Source organism: Lithobates pipiens, unplaced genomic scaffold, assembly GCF_037356315.1.
Source record: "Lithobates pipiens isolate NorthernLeopardFrog02 unplaced genomic scaffold, aLitPip1_a1.2 Scaffold_16, whole genome shotgun sequence".
NCBI lineage: Eukaryota > Metazoa > Chordata > Amphibia > Anura > Ranidae > Lithobates > Lithobates pipiens.
The window spans coordinates 256,669,874-256,690,324 of NW_027507748.1; the positions used below are offsets into that span (position 1 = coordinate 256,669,874).

The window sequence follows — 20,451 nt, forward strand, 5'->3', positions numbered from 1 at the left end:
GAACTCTGTTGAATCTGATGTAAAGGGGGACTCTGATTAACTCCATATGATTAGAAATGTTCTTTAATCACACAATATATGTATAGTGTATTGCTTTGTACTACAAAAAAATAATTTTGGCGCGCGCTGCTAAAGTGTTCGGGTTTGGCTTGGCGAAAAGGTGTCAACCCTAAGGCCTCATGCACACGGACGTTTTTACAGCCACTTTTTTGAGCTTTTTTTGCAGCTTAAAAACGGCTGTCCATGTTAGTCTATGGCTTCATGCCCACCTAGGCGTTTTTGAGCTGCAAATTGCATAGGCGTTTTTAAGCTGTAAAAAAAACCCAGGACCAGTGCGTTCCGTGGCGTGGAGCTAGAGCTGTAAAAACGCGAAACGCGCACAAACGCGCAACATATTTTCTTTGTTTTCTGAGTCCTATAGCCAAGAGATGTGTTTCTTAAAAAAAGCTACTTAACGCTAACGCTAAAAAACGCGCAAAAACGCCAATGCAAAACGTGGTAAAAATCACAACGATTTTTCCAGGCGTCGGAGCTAGCTTTGCAGCCAGTTTTTTAAAACGTCCGTGTGCATGAGCACTAACAGTTATGCCGATTTGCACAGCCCTGAGCCAACCTTCCGCAATATAATGACGGTGGCTGGTCGGCAATTTAAGTTATTTAACTTGCTTACACAAAAACAAATCTTCTTTGTGGCATCTGCCTACAAAACACGTGTGCAAACAATGCAAAAACTGCTCTGGCAGCACAAGGGTAAAACTTTATTAGCTTTTCAACTCAAGTAGGCCCTGGTCTGCTCGTGTAAATGTTGCAAGGAATATTAGCTTGCTTACAGGTATAAATGACCTCTTGAAAAGCATTATTATGACTTACTGCAAAGAGCTGTAGGCTCGCACGGCTGAAGGGATGCAGGTGGTGCTTTATTTCATAGTACACCAGGATGCTTTGCGAGATATGGGCAGAGTCAGGAGACTGTACAGTGGATTTGCAGAAAAAGCTGAACTCGGTCTGATTGTGTAGTTATTGAGTCAACAACGCAGGATGTCCAGAGCGGTGTGGAGAGGGACGGCCGGTGCCCTGTTGGGGCTGTTTCTGTTTGGGGTTGGTTTACTAATTACTGCACTGCTGATCAGGACATACACCTTACCTAAACCCCGAGTCATTTGGCAGGGGGAAGGAGCCCAGGAAGCCAAGCTTGGTGACAGAGCGATAAAACAACTCAAACAGGCTCTAATAGGTAAGTACTAAAGAGTTTTCCAAGAACAGAGAGAAGTAAACAGTGCTATTTCCTTGGCTTGGGTTACATGAGGGATGTTAGAGGTGTTTTCTGATGAAAAGCAGGATTGCTTACCAGAGCAACTATAAATCCTTTTAGTCAATGACCCCAGCTGTGGATTAACCCCCCTCCCCTCCCCTCCCCCGTGCCTATTCAGCCCCCCCCCCCGTGCCTATTCACCCTCTATGGACCAGAGCAATTTCTACAATGGACCTGTTTATTCATCAATTACCTGAAGTTATGAAATCAGAAGTTTTTTTGCTTTTAAGTCTGTAGTAAACTCCACTTGGTAACTTTTTACCTACAGGCAAGTTTCTAATAAAACTTACCTGTAGATACAATGAATATCTTCACCGTTCAGGAGATATTCGCAGTCAGCGAAGTCACTGACACCTGCAGACTGCAAAATGAATTGAAGGAGTTCTGATTGATGCAAATGCCTGGGAGTGATGTCACATGGCTTGGCATTTCAAATGACTAGAGCCCGGGCTGCAAACCAGGAAGGAAGACTGGATGAAGGCAGAAGCCCATGGTGACGCACTTCATCCCACTGCAGTAAAACTGCACTGACGCACTATACTGATACTGTACTATCACTATATTCACACTACACTCACAATAGTATCATTATAACACACTAATGCCCTGTATACGCGGTCCGATAGGATTATGTTGTCGGAAAATCCGATCGCGTGTGGATCTTTTTCCGTCAGAAATTCCAATGGAAAAAGTTTGAGAGCTGGATCTCAAATTTTCCGACAACAAAATCCGATCTGACTTTTTATGATCATTTGTAGAGAATTCTGACGGACAAAGTGCCACGCATGCTCAGATTAAATTTCGAGACCAAAGCTGTTGGCTACTAGCGTCTATGTAGTCCCATAGTACGCAACGAATGTTGACTCGTTCCGAACGATTGGATTTTCCGACAACTTTGTCCGACCGTGTGTATGCAACACAAGTTTCGGACAAAATCCGTCTGAAAAAATCCAATGGATGTTGTGGTCGGAATGTCCAACTGTGTGTACAAGGCATAACTCACAAGTAGCAATGAACAGAGCCCTGTTCTCTCTATCTCCACTCCAATATCACACTGAAAATGGCTCCTCTGGGAAGGAACCTTTTATAGTGTGAGGTGGGTTTATGAGCAATGAGCCATTATTTGGCTAAGTCATCAGGACTTTCTCCAATTATGGCTCTGATAGTGCTCTGTGCCCTGATTGGGCAAAGCCTTCATTGCTTCAGCCAATAAGGGCTTAGAATGCACTTTGCGATGCTCAGTGCATTGTGGGGCATTCAGCGAGCCAAACAAATGGTCAAACTCCCTGCTAATTTGGGTGTTCGCCAAACTTATGCTCGGTCTGAACCGTTCACTCAACACTATTGGTTACTACTGATACCATTTTCAGCAAATTCTTGCACCATTCCTTCAAATAGTTGACTTTCTTATTGGGCTGGCTGATCTATAGTTTCCAAGCCCTTTTTTTGAATATTGGTACCATGTTTTCTTTTTGCCAATTCCAGTTGGGAAGCTGTCCTTAAAAATTAGGAACAATGATCTGACAATGATATGGTTAAAGCGGTTCTTCACCCTAAAGGGGAAGTTCCGCTAATCTGATCCTTCCCCCCCCTCCGGTGCAACAATTGGCACCTTTCAGGGGGGATGGGGGTGCAGTTACCTGGATAATCCAGGTATCTGCACCCACTTCCGGGCAGACCCCCGCAGACTTGCGAATGCGCAGTAGGGAACCGGGCAGTGAAGCCGCGATGCTTCACTTCCTGATTCCCTGACAGAGGATGGCGGCGGGGGCAGCAGCGAGACGAGCAATCGCTCGTCATCTGCCGCCGACATCGCTGGACCCTGGGACAGGTAAGTGTGATTTTATTAAAAGTCAGCAGCTGCAATATTAGTAGCTGCTGGCTTTTAATATTTTTTTTTTAGGTGCAGAACCACTTTAAGTTATGTGAAGACTCTCAGATGTAAGCCATCTGGTTCTTGTAATTTCTTCACAATAAGTTTTTCTAGTCTTCTTTTTTTTTTTTTTTTTTTTTCTTCCAGCCATCATTTCTGTCAGCCACAAGGGTACATTAAATTTTCACAGCAATATCAATGTACAGTACATTACTTTTCAATTTAAGTCTGTCTGTACATATATTTCTATGCAGACATAGGCTGGTACGAAGTGAGGTAATTGAACCATGATCAATCACACATCCCCATTGCCCCACAAAACTAAATGTCCAGGCAACATAACAGCAGAATACCTAGTTTAAAGGAGAAGTACAGCCAAAGCTGCAGAACACTTTGTTCTGCACTTCTGTACCGCGTTTTCAGCAGACAGCGGGCTGAAGTCACAGAGCCGGTCCAGGGGAAGATCGTGACAATAAAGTTGGGATCTGCTCACATGCCTTGACCGCCACCAGGCTAAGCCTCTCAGCAAGCCGATGAGAGCCTAAGTCGGCCGCTCACAACCTCCCACAGCCCATCGCTCCAGTGGGGAGGGGGGAGAGAACCGAGTGATCAAAAACCACTGATGGCTTGGTTCTCAGTCTTAGAGCCGGTGGGGAACAGATGAACCTACGCAAGTATGTTTTTTGAAAGAGAAATCTGTCCTCCACCGGCTCTAAGACTGAGAACCGAGTGATCAAAAACCGCTGATCGCTCGGTTCTCACTCTTAGAGCTGGTAGGGGACAGATGCAGCTAAGTAAGTATGTTTTTTGAAAGAGAAAATCGCTTTATTCCCTGCAACCACAGGTCAGTGTTGATGGGGGAATCCCTCCCAGCGGAGAGGTGGTGAAAGCCATACTGGCCAGGTGAACACAGTGATTATTGCTTGCAGCTGTAGTCCCTGGTAATAATCACATGAAAAATCCAACAGGCTAGTTGTATCCAAGCTGAGTCCTGCTAAGTCCTGCAAGTTGGCTATGGATGTACTAAAGCCAAACCAAGAGATAGCAATTCGATCGGTAGATCAGCACCCAGCGGCCATAATCTCAATGAAAAGAGGGAACTCGCCATAGTGTGAACCAGTAAAAACTATTTAATATATCAAAGAAAATTTTGCACTTAAATAGACCGTAAAGACTTGTAGGAAAAACCGGCGGCCGGCTTGCAAACTCCCGTCCCAGACAGCGATGACGTCAGTACGTCTCCCACCCGACGTACGTTTCATCAAAGAGTGACTTAGTCATGGGGAATGGGCCATGCACTAACTCATTGCCATATATAAACATAAATAACCAAGCCTCGTTTTGATCCACATGCAACCAAACCTCATTGTGAACCATGAGTGGCTGAACGGGATCACATGATTCGAGACTCGTACGGATATAAAAAAAAAAAAACAATATGCTTGAGCCATCGTAAAAACTCTTAACTTTAATTAAATAAGGAAATAAATAAAAAAGGGGTTAAGAGGACAGGAACATATTGTTATAACATGAAACATCCCTTATGAGCACAAAAATAACGTCTATGTTCACAGCAATGACATGCTGGACATAAACAATAAGAGATAAAAAAAATACCACAGTGTTACCTAGTGGGGCAATTAATAATGACATCCTCACCCAGTAATTCAGGCAACCTCCTAATTTATCAGCAGGCACCAAATCATCAACCAAATTAATGAAACAAAATTTCCCAATCACCATTAAAAATTATATACATGGTCCAAGGAAAAATTAATAAAACCAGATTAATGTTTTATTTACTTTTATTTCAGACCAGGAATTCTGACCGCAGAAACTTCAGATTAGTGATGCACCGAAATTTCGGCCGCCGAAACATATCGGCCGAAAATGCCCTTTTCGGCAATTTGCCGAAAGAGAAAAACGGCCGATAATGGAGCTGAAAATGGGGCATGGTGTGGGTGGGGGGGGGCGGGTCTCCGCCCTCCGCCCCTGGTGACGCCCATCATGGGGGGTGTATAGCGCAGGAGAGCCACCTCCACCGCCTGTTTGATTGCAGCGCGGGGAACATCACAGATTTCATTTCAATAGCTGTGTGTTCCCGGCCGCGCGCCGTCACACACAGCCCCTCCCCCTTGTCCGGGCACTTAGATAGACAGATCATCCGCAGGATTGACGGGGAGGGGCTATGTGTGACGGCGCGTGGCCGGGAACACACAGCTATTGAAATGAAAGCTGTGATGTTCCCGGCGCTGTGATCAAACAGGCGGCGGAGGCGGCTCTCTTCCCTGCACACAGTGCACAGGCTGGCTGCAAAATGGCACACAGGCTGCAATGGGGCACACTGGCTGCAATTGGCTGCAATGGGGCACACTGGCTGCAATTGGCTGCAGTGGGGCACACTGGCTGCAATTGGCTGCAATGGGGCACACTGGCTGCAATTGGGCACACTGGCTGCAATTGGCTGCAATGGGGCACACTGGCTGCAATTGGGCACACTAGCTGCAATGGGGCACACTGGCTGCAATTGGCTGCAATGGGGCACACTGGCTGCAATGGGGCACACTGGCTGCAATGGGGCACACTGGCTGATATTGGGCACACTGGCTGCAATGGGGCACACTGGCTGCAATGGGGCACACTGGCTGCAATGGGGCACACTGGCTGCAATTGGCTGCAATGGGGCACACTGGCTGCAATTGGGCACACTGGCTGCAATGGGGCACACTGGCTGCAATGGGACACACTGGCTGCAATGGGGGATGCCTCCTGTACCACGTCCTCTGTCTCTGACCATCTCCTGTACCATGTCCCCAGTCTGACCATCTTCTGTACCACGTCCCCAGTCTCTGACCATCTCCTGTACCACGTCCTCTGTCTCTGACCATCTCCTATACCGTGTCCCCAGTCTGACCATCTCCTGTGTCATGTCCCCAGTCTGACCATCTCCTGTACCATGTCCCCAGTCTCTGACCATCTCCTGTACCGTGTCCCCAGTCTCTGACCACCTCCTGTACCATGCATGCAGTCTCTGACCACCTCCTGTACCATGTCCCCAGTGTCTGACCACCTCCTGTACCATGTCCCCAGTCTCTGACCACCTCCTGTACCGTGTCCCCAGTCTCTGACCATCTCCTGTACCGTGCCCCCAGTCTCTGACCACCTCCTGTACCATGTCCACAATCTCTGACCACCTCCTGTACCATGTCCCCAGTTTCTGACCACCTCCTGTACCATGTCCCCAGTCTCTGACCACCTCCTGTACCATGTCCCCAGTCTCTGACCACCTCCTGTACCATGTCCCCAGTCTCTGACCACCTCCTGTACCATGTCCCCAGTCTCTGACCACCTCCTGTACCATGTCCCCAGTCTCTGACCACCTCCTGTACCATGTCCCCAGTCCCTGACCATCTCCTGTACCATGTCCCCAGTCTCTGACCACCTCCTGTACCATGTCCCCAGTTTCGTACCACCTTCTGTACCATGTCCACAATCTCTGACCACCTCCTGTACCATGTCCCCAGTCTCTGATCACCTCCTGTACCATGTCCCCAGTCTCTGACCACCTCCTGTACCATGTCCCCAGTCTCTGACCACCTTCTGTACCATGTCCCCAGTCTCTGACCACCTCCTGTATAAAAATATTTTTTTTAAAACAGTCATTTTCGGTATCGGTGCTGTTTCGGTATCGGTTTCGGTTTTCGGCCTAGTGTATTTTTCATTTTCGGTATCGGTTTCGGCACCAAAAAAACCATTCGGTGCATCCCTACTTCAGATGTCAGAAAATGCAGTCCCTTACATTCAGGCATGCCTGAGGTATTCCCTGTGCTTGTAACCTAGTAGGGTTGTATGACACTGGAAGAAGGTTATAAAATCACCTTTTTTTAGTAAGAACTTTGGTTCATAGAAGTATTACCTGAATATGCAGTATCAGAAATGATCTGATCCATATACCTAACTCAATAGGTTTACAGTTCTATATGTATTCTTAATAGCAGAACTGGTCGTAGCAGGCCAACGTTCTGCTCCTGCTATAGATTTAACCTCCTGTCGTAGGGTTCTGCTTAATGTATCACTCATTAATACCAAAAGGCACCCAATGGTGTTGGAGTGGATTATGGTTTCAGACATCAGATAGGACACCTGATATTTACGGTATAGGTATAATCTGGTCTTTACCAAGCTCCCTTCCGCTTAATTTTAATGCATTTGCGTGCAGGGTTAAAGGGAGTCTGGGTATATAGAGCACTTTCACAGCTGACATGCTAGCATTCAGATGTGAAGGAAATCATAAGGTTGGTGTGCTTGGGCATGTACCTGTCCAGCTTTCTAAGCCCAGGGAATAACCTTCCCTTAGTCTACTACCCTTAAATGGGCTTTCCCTTACCTATCGCTATGAAAAAGGAATAAATTAAACATTTAAAGGGGCCTGCAAGGTCGGTCTGTCAAGGAGTCCTTTTTAAATCATTCTCCTGAACAGAGTTATGTTTTAAGCCAGATCCTCTCTGTTGATCAAAGTTGTATCCTCGTTCCACAGAGCAAGTCTTTGGTCCTTTTAGTGGTCTTAAGAAGTTTTACAGACATGTTGGCCACAATTGCTAGATGTTTGAGACAGTCAAACTGTGCTAATCTACTAATTTCACAGGTTTTCTGATTCCATCTTTAGGCTGGGTTCACACCTATGCAAATTAAATGCAGGTTTCCCCGCATCCAATTCGCATACCAGGAGAATGTGACTGACTCCCTATGGAGCCGGTTCACGTATTTCCATTGCGGCTGCGGAGCGCACTGCACAAAAACGTGCGTCTTTAGCTCTGTTTCAGGGCCAAACTCAGGCATAGATTTATCCATGAAATGGGGATCAGGGGCGCACATCGCTCCTGTGTGATCTGCAGCAGGTTATAGAGGGAACCTGGCCTTAAAGAGCACTCCACATGGATCCTGCATCCGAAGCAGAGAAGGCAGGGGCATCGGTGGAGCAAACCTGCTGATCAGCCTCCTGATCCAGCTAAGATACCTTCATCAGTCATAATGAAGTGGAGGTAAAACGTGCTGCAGAACCTGGCATTTGGTGGGAAGATCTTGCAGCCAGTGGTCCCACCCTAAGGTAGGCATGCAGATTACTTGATTATCCTGTCATGTGTTCCCTTCTTGGAAGGTGAGGTGAGGAAACCGACAGTTACTTACCAATAATGTAGTCTCTACGAAACCTTCCAGTATGGCAGGCCTACTTCCCGCCACGTAAAAAAAATTATTAAATATGAGAAATATATGTAGTATTATATAAAAAAAAAAATCCATTGAGTGTGTGTGTGTATGTATATGTATGTATGTGTGTGTGTATGTATATGTATGTGTGTGTGCATATATATAAAATGTAATTTTTTTTTACGCATCTATCTCTCAAATTATCCCCTATACACAAATATATATATTATATGGACAAATTCCAATAAAAAAGACAATATTAAGCTGAACTACAATACAGACTTTCTCGCTGCCATGCGCTGGGTAAGCCTTTCTTTTTAATGTTTTTTTATGTATCCCATACCGCGCTGATCTGCCCTATGTTTGTACAAGTATATTATGATTTTTTATCTATAATGTTTTTTATGTAAAGTATTGTCAAAAGTGTATTTCAGGCTCATGCCCTTATAGTCCTTTCTGAAAACATGGATATTATCTTGGACATTGAGAAAGTTAGGCATGATGTTTTGGGTGAATGTTTAGGATTATTTCCCAAACTATTTTTTAATCAATCCACGCCTCTCCCTAGACTCGCTTTAAAACCACTTAGCACCTTATTTCATAAATTAGAAAAGCAATATCTCCAATGGAAAATTTCCCCTAGGGGACTTATGGTCTGTACACATGACCGGTTTTCCCGTCGGAATAAACTTTTTCTGACGGAATTCTGCTGAAACTGTCTTGCGTACACACGATCGCCCCAAAGTCCAACCGTCAAGAATGCAGTGACATACAGCACATACGACGGGACTAGAAAAAGGAAGTTCAGTAGCTACTGCGCCACCCTTATGCTCCTTCTGCTAATCTTGTGTTAGTAGAAGTTTGGTTAGAGACAATTCGCACTTTTCAGACTCCTGCTTTTTCAGATCGTTTTACTGCTGTTCAGTTTGTGTCTGTTCTTCAGTGCGTGTAGTCAGTTCGTATCTGTTTTTCAGTGCATTCTTTTGCGCTCGTTGCTGATTTTCAGCTCTCTTCACAGGCCTTGCTGTTCTTCAGTGCGTTCTGTTAAGTTTGTTGTGACCAGCTGACCGTTTTGAAACCATGTTGCGGGTACATACTCGTACAGTTCGTGCTGTCTGGGGGCTTGGTGTTGGGGTTCATACTTTGACCCAAGCCCAGTCCATGAACAGGGCGAGGAGGAGTTCATGGACCAAGAATTGGGTACTCCAGCGTGACCAATTCTCTCACATGCCTCTGCTGCGTGAGATCCAGCAGAATAATCCTGATGATTTCAGGAACTTTCTCTGGATGACGGACACCATTTTTCACCATCTGCTGGCTTTGTCACCCCTTATAATATGAAACGGGACACCTGCATGCGGCAAGCCATCGCTCTGGAGCAGAGGCTCATCAACACTTTGCGGTACTTGGCGACTGGGAGAAGTCTGCAGGACCTCAAGTTCTCTACAGGCATCTTTCCCCAGGCTCTGGGGATCATTATCCCAGAGACTTGTCCTGCAGAAGGACTATATTAAGGTAAGTTTTATCCTTTAACATCACATTATATGTATTTAATGTTTGCTAATGTATTGTATTTATTTAATCGTTCCCTAATTACCATGATTGGAATATGCTGTGAATGTCCCCTTTATCCTCATGCATGCTGTAAGCTTTTTTAAATGCTCTTTTTTGGCCTACATGTATATTTGCCTTCACTAACCTCCCCAGCATGCTATCCTGGGCCCATATACACCTATAGCCTAGTCCCTTAATGTATTTTATCAGCTCCATTGTAGTGCTTTACCCAAAACACCCCCTAAAATGTGTACATATGTTATGTGTGTCCTTAAATTCAGGCAGAGTGTCAGAGGCTTTTTTTTGGCTCCCAAAGTCACCTCAAACACCCCCCCCTAATTTTTTTACAGTGAGATCTCGGGGGGGGGTTTGGGGAGGAATATGATAAGTGGACCTTAGATTTGTGTCTGGAAATACTCCTTTAAAAAAATGTTATGCTGATGTCGGCCAATAATGCTTTTGTTTAATTTGCTTGCAATGTTATGTGCAAAAGTACTTATATTATTTTCTGTTTTGACTCCACAGTTCCCTCCAACACCACAGGAATGGCAGACTGTGGCCTCCCATTTTGCCGACCGTCGGGACTTTCCCAACTGTGGAGGGATTATAGATGGGAAGCACGTCCACATCGTGCCACCACCCCATTCGGGGTTTTACTATTATAACTATAAGGAGTTTAATAGTATAGTGTTAATGGGGTGGTGTCAGCACAATATGAGTTCCTCTATGTGGACATGGGAAAGAATGTTGGATGGAGGAGTCTTTGCCCAGATGGAGTTTTACCAACGTCTCCAGACTGGTGGCCTGGCATTGCCACCTGATGCGGACGACGTGGAAGGATTCCCGTTCGCCTTTCTTGCGTTCGCATTTGGTCTGGTCGAGCACCTGATGAGGCCGTTCCTCCGAGGGACCCTCACCCCGGAAAGGAGGGTTTTTAACTACCGGCTGGCCAGAGTGAGAAGAGTTGTTGAGAATACCTTCGGGATAATGGTTAGCCAGTTCCACCTGTTTCTGACAGCAATCCATATGGCGGACTACAAAATCAACCATATCGTCCTATCCTGCTGCATATTGCACAATTTTTTTAAGGGAAAAACTGCCAAAATTTATATTGCCTCAGTTGGGCCTGAGGCCAGACTTCCTATTAATCCCCCTGACGGGCCTAGATACTGGCCGTACTGGCTTGGCAGATGTTCGGAAGAAATATGTAAATTATTTTATGGGTCTGGGCCATTGCTATGCCAGACGACAAAAAAAAAAATTCAGATAAAATCTTGATTTTTCATTATTGCTTGTGTTTGTTTTTGGCTGTCTTCTAGATCCTTTAGTAAATAAGCCTCATTGTCACTGTAAACGCAAAATTACTTAAACTGGTATTGACTATTGGAATAAGAAGTCACACATTGTTGATGAGCAAAGTTTTTACTCTGCATGTCCTAAATGTCTGGATATTGCCTTCATCAGATGGGCTGATGTCACCCCTGTAAAAGCCAAATTTTGAAGATGCACACAATTTGGGAGTCAAAATGGGTATTTCCCTCCTGATCCCACGCCTAATGTCAACATGTGCTATCTGCTATCATGGGGGATCAATGGATGTGTTTTGGGGGTGCAACCCCTTCCCCTCACCTACTTCATTTGGGAGGAAGGGGTTGCTCCCACAAAAAGCGTACATTGAAATCCCCTGATGGCAGATCACACATGTTGACACACTGTGTGCATCTTCAAAATTTGGCTTTTACTAATTAGAAAAAAAAGTTGGTTTAGAACAATAATTAAAATGTTTGCATTTTGAAGGACTTTTAAATTCTCCCCAACACATCAATCATGTTCTTCAATTCTTCAAGAAAATTTAGTTTGTTTCTTATGTCGATTTCACAATTCCATGTCATGATGTCCCAGATTAGGAGTTGTGCACTTGCACTTGTGAATTTTGGAGCTTGCTCTTCCACAATCAACAAATCACCTAAAAATCGCTTCTTGGCCTTTCTATCAGTCCCCAGAGGAAGCGCTGACGTCACTCCCGAGTGTGGGGAGGGCTGATGCAAATCCAATGGTGTTGATCCAGAGGAAGGCAAAAAAAAACCAGCAGAGCATGATCTAATTTGCTACAGCAGGGGAAAAAAAATTCCTTCCTGATCCCCCGAGAGACAATCGGATCAACTTTACCTATAAATGTTAGTACCCAGTTATATTACATTTAGGAAATAATCCAGGCCTTTCTTAAAGCAATCTACTGAGCTGGCCAGAACCACCTCTGCAGGGAGTCTATTCCACATTTTCACAGCTCTTACTGTGAAGAAACCTTTCCATATTTCGAGACGAAATTTATTTTTCTCTACACGTAAAGAGTGCCCCCTTGTCCTCTGTTGACTGTAAAGGGAATAACAACACCAAGTTCACCAAAACCCTCAGATCCTTTTCCACTATGGATTCCCCCAGTTGTACTCCCTCTAGTATGTATGATGTATGCATATTCTTAGGCCGCAAGTGCATAACTTTACATTTATCAACATTAAACCTCATCTGCCACATAGTCGCCCAATTAGACAGAGCATTGAGGTCGGCTTGTAAACTGGAGACATCCTGTAAGGACGTTATTCCACTGCATAGCTTGGTGTCTTCGGAAATGTTACTTTTTTGATCCCAGACCCAATATCATTGATAAAGATATTAAAAAGTAAGGGTCCCAGCACTAAACCTTGGGGTACATCACTGATAACCTTAGACCATTCAGAGTAATGCCACATAGACACGATCGGACTATCCGGTGGGCTTGGTCCGGCGGACCAGAGTCTGCCGGAAAATCCACCCGTGTGTGGGCTCCGGTGGACTTTCTTTCTCAAAAGTCCGGCGGACTTAGAAGTTTTGACTCAAAATTGTCTGCCGGACTCGGCAGTCCGGCGGACAATCCGGCCGTCTGTGTGCTAGTCCGCCAGACTTTTGAAATGAACGGACTTGCCCACACACGGAGAAAAGTCCGTTCATTTTGAACGCGGCTCCAGGTAGACGGAACTAGTGCAGGAGGTCAATGTCGCCACCTCCATCGCGAGATTGACAACTCACTGGCCTTGTCACCTGGTATGGACGAAAACACGTTGTGGGGGTCCCCCCCCAAAGTTCATATAAGACCCTTATCCGAGCACGCAGCCCAGACGGTCAGGAAAAGGGGTGGGGACGAGCGCCGTCCCTCCTCCCCCTTCTCCCTTCTCCCTCCTCCTCCTCCTCCCTTCTCCCTCCTCCTCCTCCTCCCTCCTTCTCCCGTCTCCTCCCTCCTTCTCCCTCCTCCCTCCTCCCTCCTTCCTCCTCCCTCCTCCTCCCTCCTCCCTTCTCCCTTCTCCCTCCTCCTCCTCCTCCCTTCTTTTTCTTCCTCCTGGGACAAGGGGTGGGGTCACCGAGTGATGTCACATGGTGACCCCGCCCCCTTATGATGATGTCACAGTACCGGAGGAGGCTGGGCTTATCGGAATCTGTGAGCCCCTTTATGTGAAGGAGTATTGGGGTACCATGTACCCCTATCCATTCACCTGGTGAAAAAAAGTGTAAAGAAAAGCAACACGTTTTTAAAATAATTTATTGCACAGCTCCGGTGGCCTTCCGTCTTGGGGGGTCTTCTCGCCGGACTCCTCCGATATCTTCTGCTAGCTCTTTTACTAGCGGAGGAGCCCGGCTTTCTTCTTCGCCGCTGCCCGAGGGTCTTCTTCCGGGGTCTTGGCCCCCATCTTCAGTTCTTCTTGCCAGGCCTCAGCTATCTTCCTATAGCTCTTTTACTAGCGATGGCACGGTCTTCTGTCGCCACCACCTCTTCTTCCAACTTCGGGGTTCTTGTCCCCCTCTTCGGTTTTTCTTGCCGGGCCTCAACTTTCTTGTTCCAGCTCTTTTACTAGCGGTGGCCCAGGCTTCTGTCGTCACCGCCGCCTTCCCTTCTCGTCTCTTCTTCTCTTCGTCTCTTCTTCTTCCTTGAGATGGTGATTCTATGCTCTCTCTGGCTGCGATGACAGGGACGCGTTGTGCGGCGACTTATATAGGGACAAGGGGTCACTGGGTGATGTCACATGGTGACTCCGCCCCTTATGATATCCCGGAGGAGGCTGGGGCTGTGACATCACCCTATGACCCCGCCCCTTGTTCCTATATAAGTCGCCGCACAACGCATCCCTGTCATTGCGGTTGGGGAGAGCGTCGAGTCAACATCTCAAGGAAGAAGGAAAATAGAGAGGCAGAAGACAGATGACAGAAGACCCGGCCGCTGCTAGTAAAAGAGCTGGAAGAAGAAAGCAGAGGCCCGGCAAGAAGAACCGACTAGGGGGACAAGACCCCCGAAGTCGGAAGAAGAGGCGGCGACGACAGAAGACTGGGCCACCGCTAGTAAAAGAGCTATAGAAAGATAGCGGAGGCCCGGCAAGAAGAACCGAGGTGGGGCACAAGACCCCTGAAGAGGGAGACAAGACCCCCCAAGTCCTAAAAAGACCCCCGGATGGCGGCGGCGACGACGACAAAGAAGAAAGCCGGGCTCCTCCACTAGTAAAAGAGCTAGCAGAAGATAGCGGACGGGTCCAGCGAGACGACCCCCCAAGACGGAAGGCCACCGCAGCTGTGCAATAAATTATTTTAAAAACGTGTTGTGTTTTTTTTCTTTACAATTTTTTTCACCAGGTGAATGGATAGGGGTACATGGTACCCCAATACTCATTCACATAGGGTGGGGGACTGTGGGGGGGACCCAGACGCCGTTTTTTCGGCTTAGGGCTTCCCCTTTAAGTCCATATCAGGTGACGGGACCAGCGAGGTGTCAATCTCGCCGATGGAGGCAGCGACATTGACCTCTTGCGCTAGTCCCGTCTAACTGGAGCCGCGTTCAAAATGAATGGACATTTCTCCGTGTGTGAGCAAGTTCGTTCATTTCAAAAGTCCGGCAGACTCCCGCCATAGTCCGGCGGTTTGTACCGCTGGACCTACTCCGTCGACAAAGTCTAGTTGTGTGTGAGCAGGTCCGCTCGATCGGAAAGTCCAGCGGACACCCGCTGCAAAGTCCAACGGTTTGTCCGCCGGATAGTCCGATCGTGTTTACGCGGCATAAGAATCATTAACCACTACTCTCTGAATTCTGTATTTTAGCCTCCTTGACACACACACACACACACACACACACACACACAAAAAATTATATATGGAAATCACTAGAAAATATAAAGGAGATCTTGATGAAATTAAAAAAAATAACAGACTATAAAAACTAACTGTAAACTTTATTATGGAGATCATGACTTAAAAAAATAGAATATTATTCATGATATCAGGAGAAATAATGAAGAAATAAGTTTGTGAGAATATGAGCAGCAAAACAACTTCATTCTTCTAGCGTTAAAAGAAGAAAAGATCACAGAATTTGCTGCATGAGGAATGTGCTAGCTCCGTTACGAACGCTAATTTTACCACACCGAGCGCTTCCGTCTTGTACTTCAGAGCATGCTTTGTTTTTGGTCCGTCAGAACAGCATACAGACGAGCGGTTTTCCCAATAGGAATTGGTTCCGTCGGAAATATTTAGAACATGTTCCATTTCTAGGTCCATCAGAATTTTCAATTTTCAAGTCCGATGGGGCATACTCACGATCGGAATATACGATGAAAAGCTCCCGTCTGACTTTTTCTGTCGGACATTCCGCTTGTGTGTACGTGGAATTAGAGTTTTGTACGAAAAATTGATACAATTAATACATAAAGGAAAATGAGATTTGAGTTTTTTATGGACACAACACGTAACCTTTGCCAAACCTTTCCTGTGTTTATTAACCACTTGAGATCCGCGCTATTGCCAAATGACGGCATTAGCGCGGACCTACATTTCCAGGACTACGTCTATTGACGTCGTCCTGGTTACGAGCGGCCTGCGCGCCCCCTGTGATCGGCGAGTCCATGAGACTCGCCTGATCACCGATCCGTGTAAGGGGTCGATCCCGACCCCTTATCACGTGATCAGCTGTCAGCCAATGACAGCTGATCATGTGACAGAACGGAGCCGGTAATCGGCTATTATTCCTCCTCGCGCTGACAGCGCGAGGAGAGAAAAAAAAAGCCGATCACCGGCGGCCGTGATCGGGACATCAGTCCCGATCACGGCCAGCAATACAGCTGACCACCTGCCCCCTGCCAGTGCCCACCTGCCCACCGCAGTGCCATCCTGAATGAAAGTAAGTGCCCCCCATCAGTGCCACCCAGCAGTGCCCATAGTGCCCCCAGCGCCACCCACAGTGCCACCCACAATGCCACCCACAGTGCCATCCAGCAGTGCCACCAACAGTGCCACCCACAGTGCCCACAATCTGCCGCAAAGGTGCTGCACCCCAGTGCCGCCCATCAGTGCCCAGCAGTGCCGCCCATCAGTGCCCAGCAGTGCCGCCCATCAGTGCCCAGCAGTGCCACCTATCAGAGCCACCTATCAGTGCCACCTATCAGTGCCCATCAGTCCCATCTATCAGTGGTACCTATCAGTGCCCATCCGTGCCACTTATCCGTGCCACCCATCCATGCCATCTTATCTGTGCCCATCTTTGCCCATCAGTGCCGCCTTATCTGTGCCGCCTTATCTGTGCCTATTAGTGCCGCCTTAACTATGCCTATCAGTGCCCACCAGTGCAGCCTATCAGTGCCCACCAATGCAGCCTATCAGTGCCCACCAATGCAGCCCATCAGTGCCCACCAATGCAGCCCATCAGTGCCCACCAATGCAGCCATCAGTGCCGCCTAATCAGCGCACTTCAATGAAGGAGAAAAATGACCCGTTTGCAAAATTGTATAACAAACTATTAAAACATGATTTTTTATTTTTATTTTTTTGCATCTTTTTTTGTTTGTTTAGCAAAAAATAAAACTCCGAGCTGTAACTAAATACCACCAAAAGAAAGCTCTATTTGTGGGAAAAAAATGATAAAAATTTCATTTGGGTACAGTGTTGTATGACCGCGCAATTGTCATTCAAAGTGCATCAGCGCTGAAAGCTGAAAATTGGTCTGGGACTGAGGGGGGTTTAAGTGCCCAGTAAGCAAGTGGTTAAACAACTTACCGTTACATTGTTCATAAGGGCCGGTTCACACAGCGAGGCGATGCGAGGCGACACGGCTCGCCTCGCCTCGCTCCCGCAAGTCGCCCCCGTTCTGTACAATGGAACCGTTCTGAGAGGAGCGACTCGAGTCGCTCCGACTCAGAAAAAAGGTTCCTGTACTACTTCTGGGCGACTTCAGGGGCGACTTGCATTGACTTCTATACAGAAGTCCTCTGCAAGTCGCCGCTGAGGTCCCCGCAGGTCGCGGCGAGGCAAGTCGGAGACGCCTCGCTGTGTGAACCGGCCCTAAGCCTTAAAAGAAATACCACCCGGAGAGAGGATGACCTTATCTCCTCTTCTAAACTTGGGAAATTCAGGTGGGATGTTAGAGATTATAATACTAACAGAATTTTTTGTTGGAAAAAAACAAAGAGATATTGCTCATGAGTCTCCTGTACCACTTCTGGAATGCCAGTCTACATGGCATCCACTCCCTGCCACATCTTCCACTTACTCGTGGAATCACCAAAATAATACTCCCCCTGGCTCTGGACGACTTAACCCTAAACCTAGAAGAATAAATAATAGACATCAAGGCCGTCTCTCTCTCTCTCTCTCTCTCTCTCTCTCTCTCTCTCTCTCTCTCTCTCTCTCTCTCTCTCTCTCTCTCTCTCTCATTTTTGTAAATATTTTATTATATCTTTTCGTGTGACAACACTGAAGAAATTACACTTTGCTACAATGTAAAGTAGTGAATGTATAGCAGTGTCAATTTGCTGTCCCCTCAAACTAACTCAACACACAGCCATTAATGTCTAAACCGCTGGCAACAAAACTGAGTACATCCCTAAGATCCCACACTGGGGCAACTTGTCAGGCGACTTAGACGCCTGACAAGTTGCCTCCCATTCTGTACAATGGAACCATTCTAATAGGAGCGACACAAGTCACTCCGACTTAGAAAAAGGTTCCTGTACTACTTTTGGGGCGACTTCTATACAGAAGTAATTTTGTAAGCCGCCACTGAAGTCAGATTCAGGTTGCCTGAGGCAGTTGAGCTGCCTCAATGTGAACCGACCCTTAGTGAAAATGTCCAAATTTTGCCCAAAATGTCTGTTTTGTGTGGCCACCATTATTTTCCGGCACTGCCTTAACCCTCTTGGGCATGGAGTTCACCAGAGCTTCACAGGTTACCACTTGAGTCCTCTTCTACTCCTCCATGGCAACATCACAGAGCTGGTGGATGTTAGAGACCTTGCGCTCCTCCACCTTCCATTTGAGGATGCCCCACAGATGTGCAATAGAGTTTTTAGGTCTGGAGACATGCTTGGCCAGTGCATCATCTTTACCCTCAGCTTATTTAGCAAGACAGTGGTCATCTTAGGGGTTTGTTTGGGGTCATTATTATGTTGGAATACTGCCCTGTGGCCCAGTCTCCAAAGGGAGGGGATCATGCTTTGCTTCAGTATGTCACAGTACATGTTGGCATTTACGGTTGCCTAAATGAACTGTAGCTCCCCAGTGTTGGCAACACTTATGCAGCCCCAGACCATGACACCCCCACCACCATGCTTGAATGTAGACAAGACACACTTGTCTTTGTACTCCTCATCTGGTTGCTGCCACACATGCTTGACACCATCTGAACCAAATAAGTTTATCTTGATCTCATCAAACCACAGGACATGGTTCCAGCATGCAGACCAGATTGATACAGTGTACGGCAATGACCCTCCACCCCTTCAACCTCTGACTGTTACTAACGCCCTGTTTTACCTGGGTACATAATTGGCATCCATGGTGAAAGGAATAGCTTGTATCGAGGATTACGGACATGTAAAAGGGGTTTGCAGACACCCTACTTTTTTCACCGCAGATTGGCGTCAATTTGATCGTCGCATATATGTGAGAATTCCAGAGACTTTTGGTGCCTAGTTTGTTGGAAGGTGACTGGGTATTTCACAGGAGGTCATTATTATTGGATTATCCTATTCTGACACGGAAGATTTGTATTTTTATCAAAGGTTGACAGTAACGTACCAATTGTTCACAGATAACACAAAATTTAACACACCTGCTCCCCATTTACATCTGAGACCTTGTAACACTAACAAGCCACATTGCACCGGGGAGGAAAAATGGCTAATTGGGCCCAATTTGAACATTTTCACTTAGGGATGTACTCACTTTTGTTGCCAGTGGTTTAGACAGTAATGGCTGTGTGTTGAATTATTTTGAGGGGACAGCAAATTTACACTGTTATACAAGCTGTACACTCACTACTTTACATTATAGCAAAGTGTAATTTCTTCCGTGTTGTCACATGAAAAGATATAATAAAATATTTACAAAAATATGAGCATACTTGTGTGAGATACTGTATATAATATATATAATTCTATATCGTTTCATATATATTTCTCTCTGCACTCACAAACATCCGGTGTAAAAGGCATCCAACAACTCCATAAAAGCCTCCTCTCCAGGTCTGTGAAGATCAGTTGGCTCACTGCGACTTGTGGCATGGTGAAAGGTTTCTGTAAGCACAAGCCTTCTGCTTCCTTGTATCACATGCTGCTCAAAGCACTCGCATGGACCAGCCGGTGTCCCATCATATAAGGTCCCCCATCAGATAGTGTCCGCTGTGTACTGCGCATGCGCAGTACACAGCAACACAGATTCCGAAAATAGCCGAGGATGAACGGCGCCTGCGCCGTGAGTCCAGGTTCTAGCCCCACCATCCAAGTGGACATAGAGTAGGAATAAAAAAGAGCCGAGCGAAGCGAGGCCGAGCGAAGCTCGCCCGCGAGGGGCCATCTAATTTTCACAACTCTATGTCCGCTTGGATGGTGGGGCTACCACCTCCACTCACGGCGCAGGCGGCGTTCAGCTTCAGAGATTTTCCAAAGCTTCTTCTGCCCCGTAATGCGCATGCGCAGTACGGGGCGGACGCTATATGATGGCAGGACACTATCTGCCAGAACACCGGCGCTGCGTGACTTCTTGACACTGTGCATCCCCTCCCCAGGGGATGCAGCTAACTCCTCTAGTACCCTAGTTGCTAGGACAACATGTTTGGGAGGTGTGGCATCCTTCAGGTAACGCCCTCATCTCCCAAAGTGATCTTATATGCTCAAACGCCCCCCCTCCTAACCATGAACCAATGGCATCATACAGACCAGGAGCATGGAGTACACAGCAAGAAGTATCTACAAAGGGGGGGGGGGTATATACCAACAGCATCCTAAACTGTATAATACAATTCAATATAGAAAAATTACACTAACTTTAATATCAATCTTAATAATGACATGAACACTCTGGGCAGCACAGTGGTGTAGTGGTTAGCACTCTCACCTAGCAGTAAGAAGGTCGCCGGTTCAAATCCCAACCACGACACTACCTGCCTGGAGTTTGCATGTTCTCCCTGTGCCTGCGTGGGTTTCCTCCGTGTACTACG

General features: G+C 46.6%; 1 protein-coding gene across 2 annotated transcripts in view; it reads left to right on the forward strand.

The window, feature by feature from the left end:
• The first annotated feature begins 952 nt into the window (after window positions 1-952).
• The window catches only part of PM20D1 (peptidase M20 domain containing 1), a 585,406-nt gene continuing 565,907 nt past the window's right edge, over window positions 953-20,451 (forward strand). The window contains exon 1 of one of the 2 annotated variants that reach the window (XM_077481325.1): window positions 953-1,234. In XM_077481325.1, the coding sequence (XP_077337451.1) occupies window positions 1,039-1,234 (196 nt within the window). In that variant the 5' untranslated portion in view covers window positions 953-1,038. The remainder of the gene's footprint in view (window positions 1,235-20,451) is intronic. The other variant, XM_077481324.1, reaches the window with a different exon arrangement.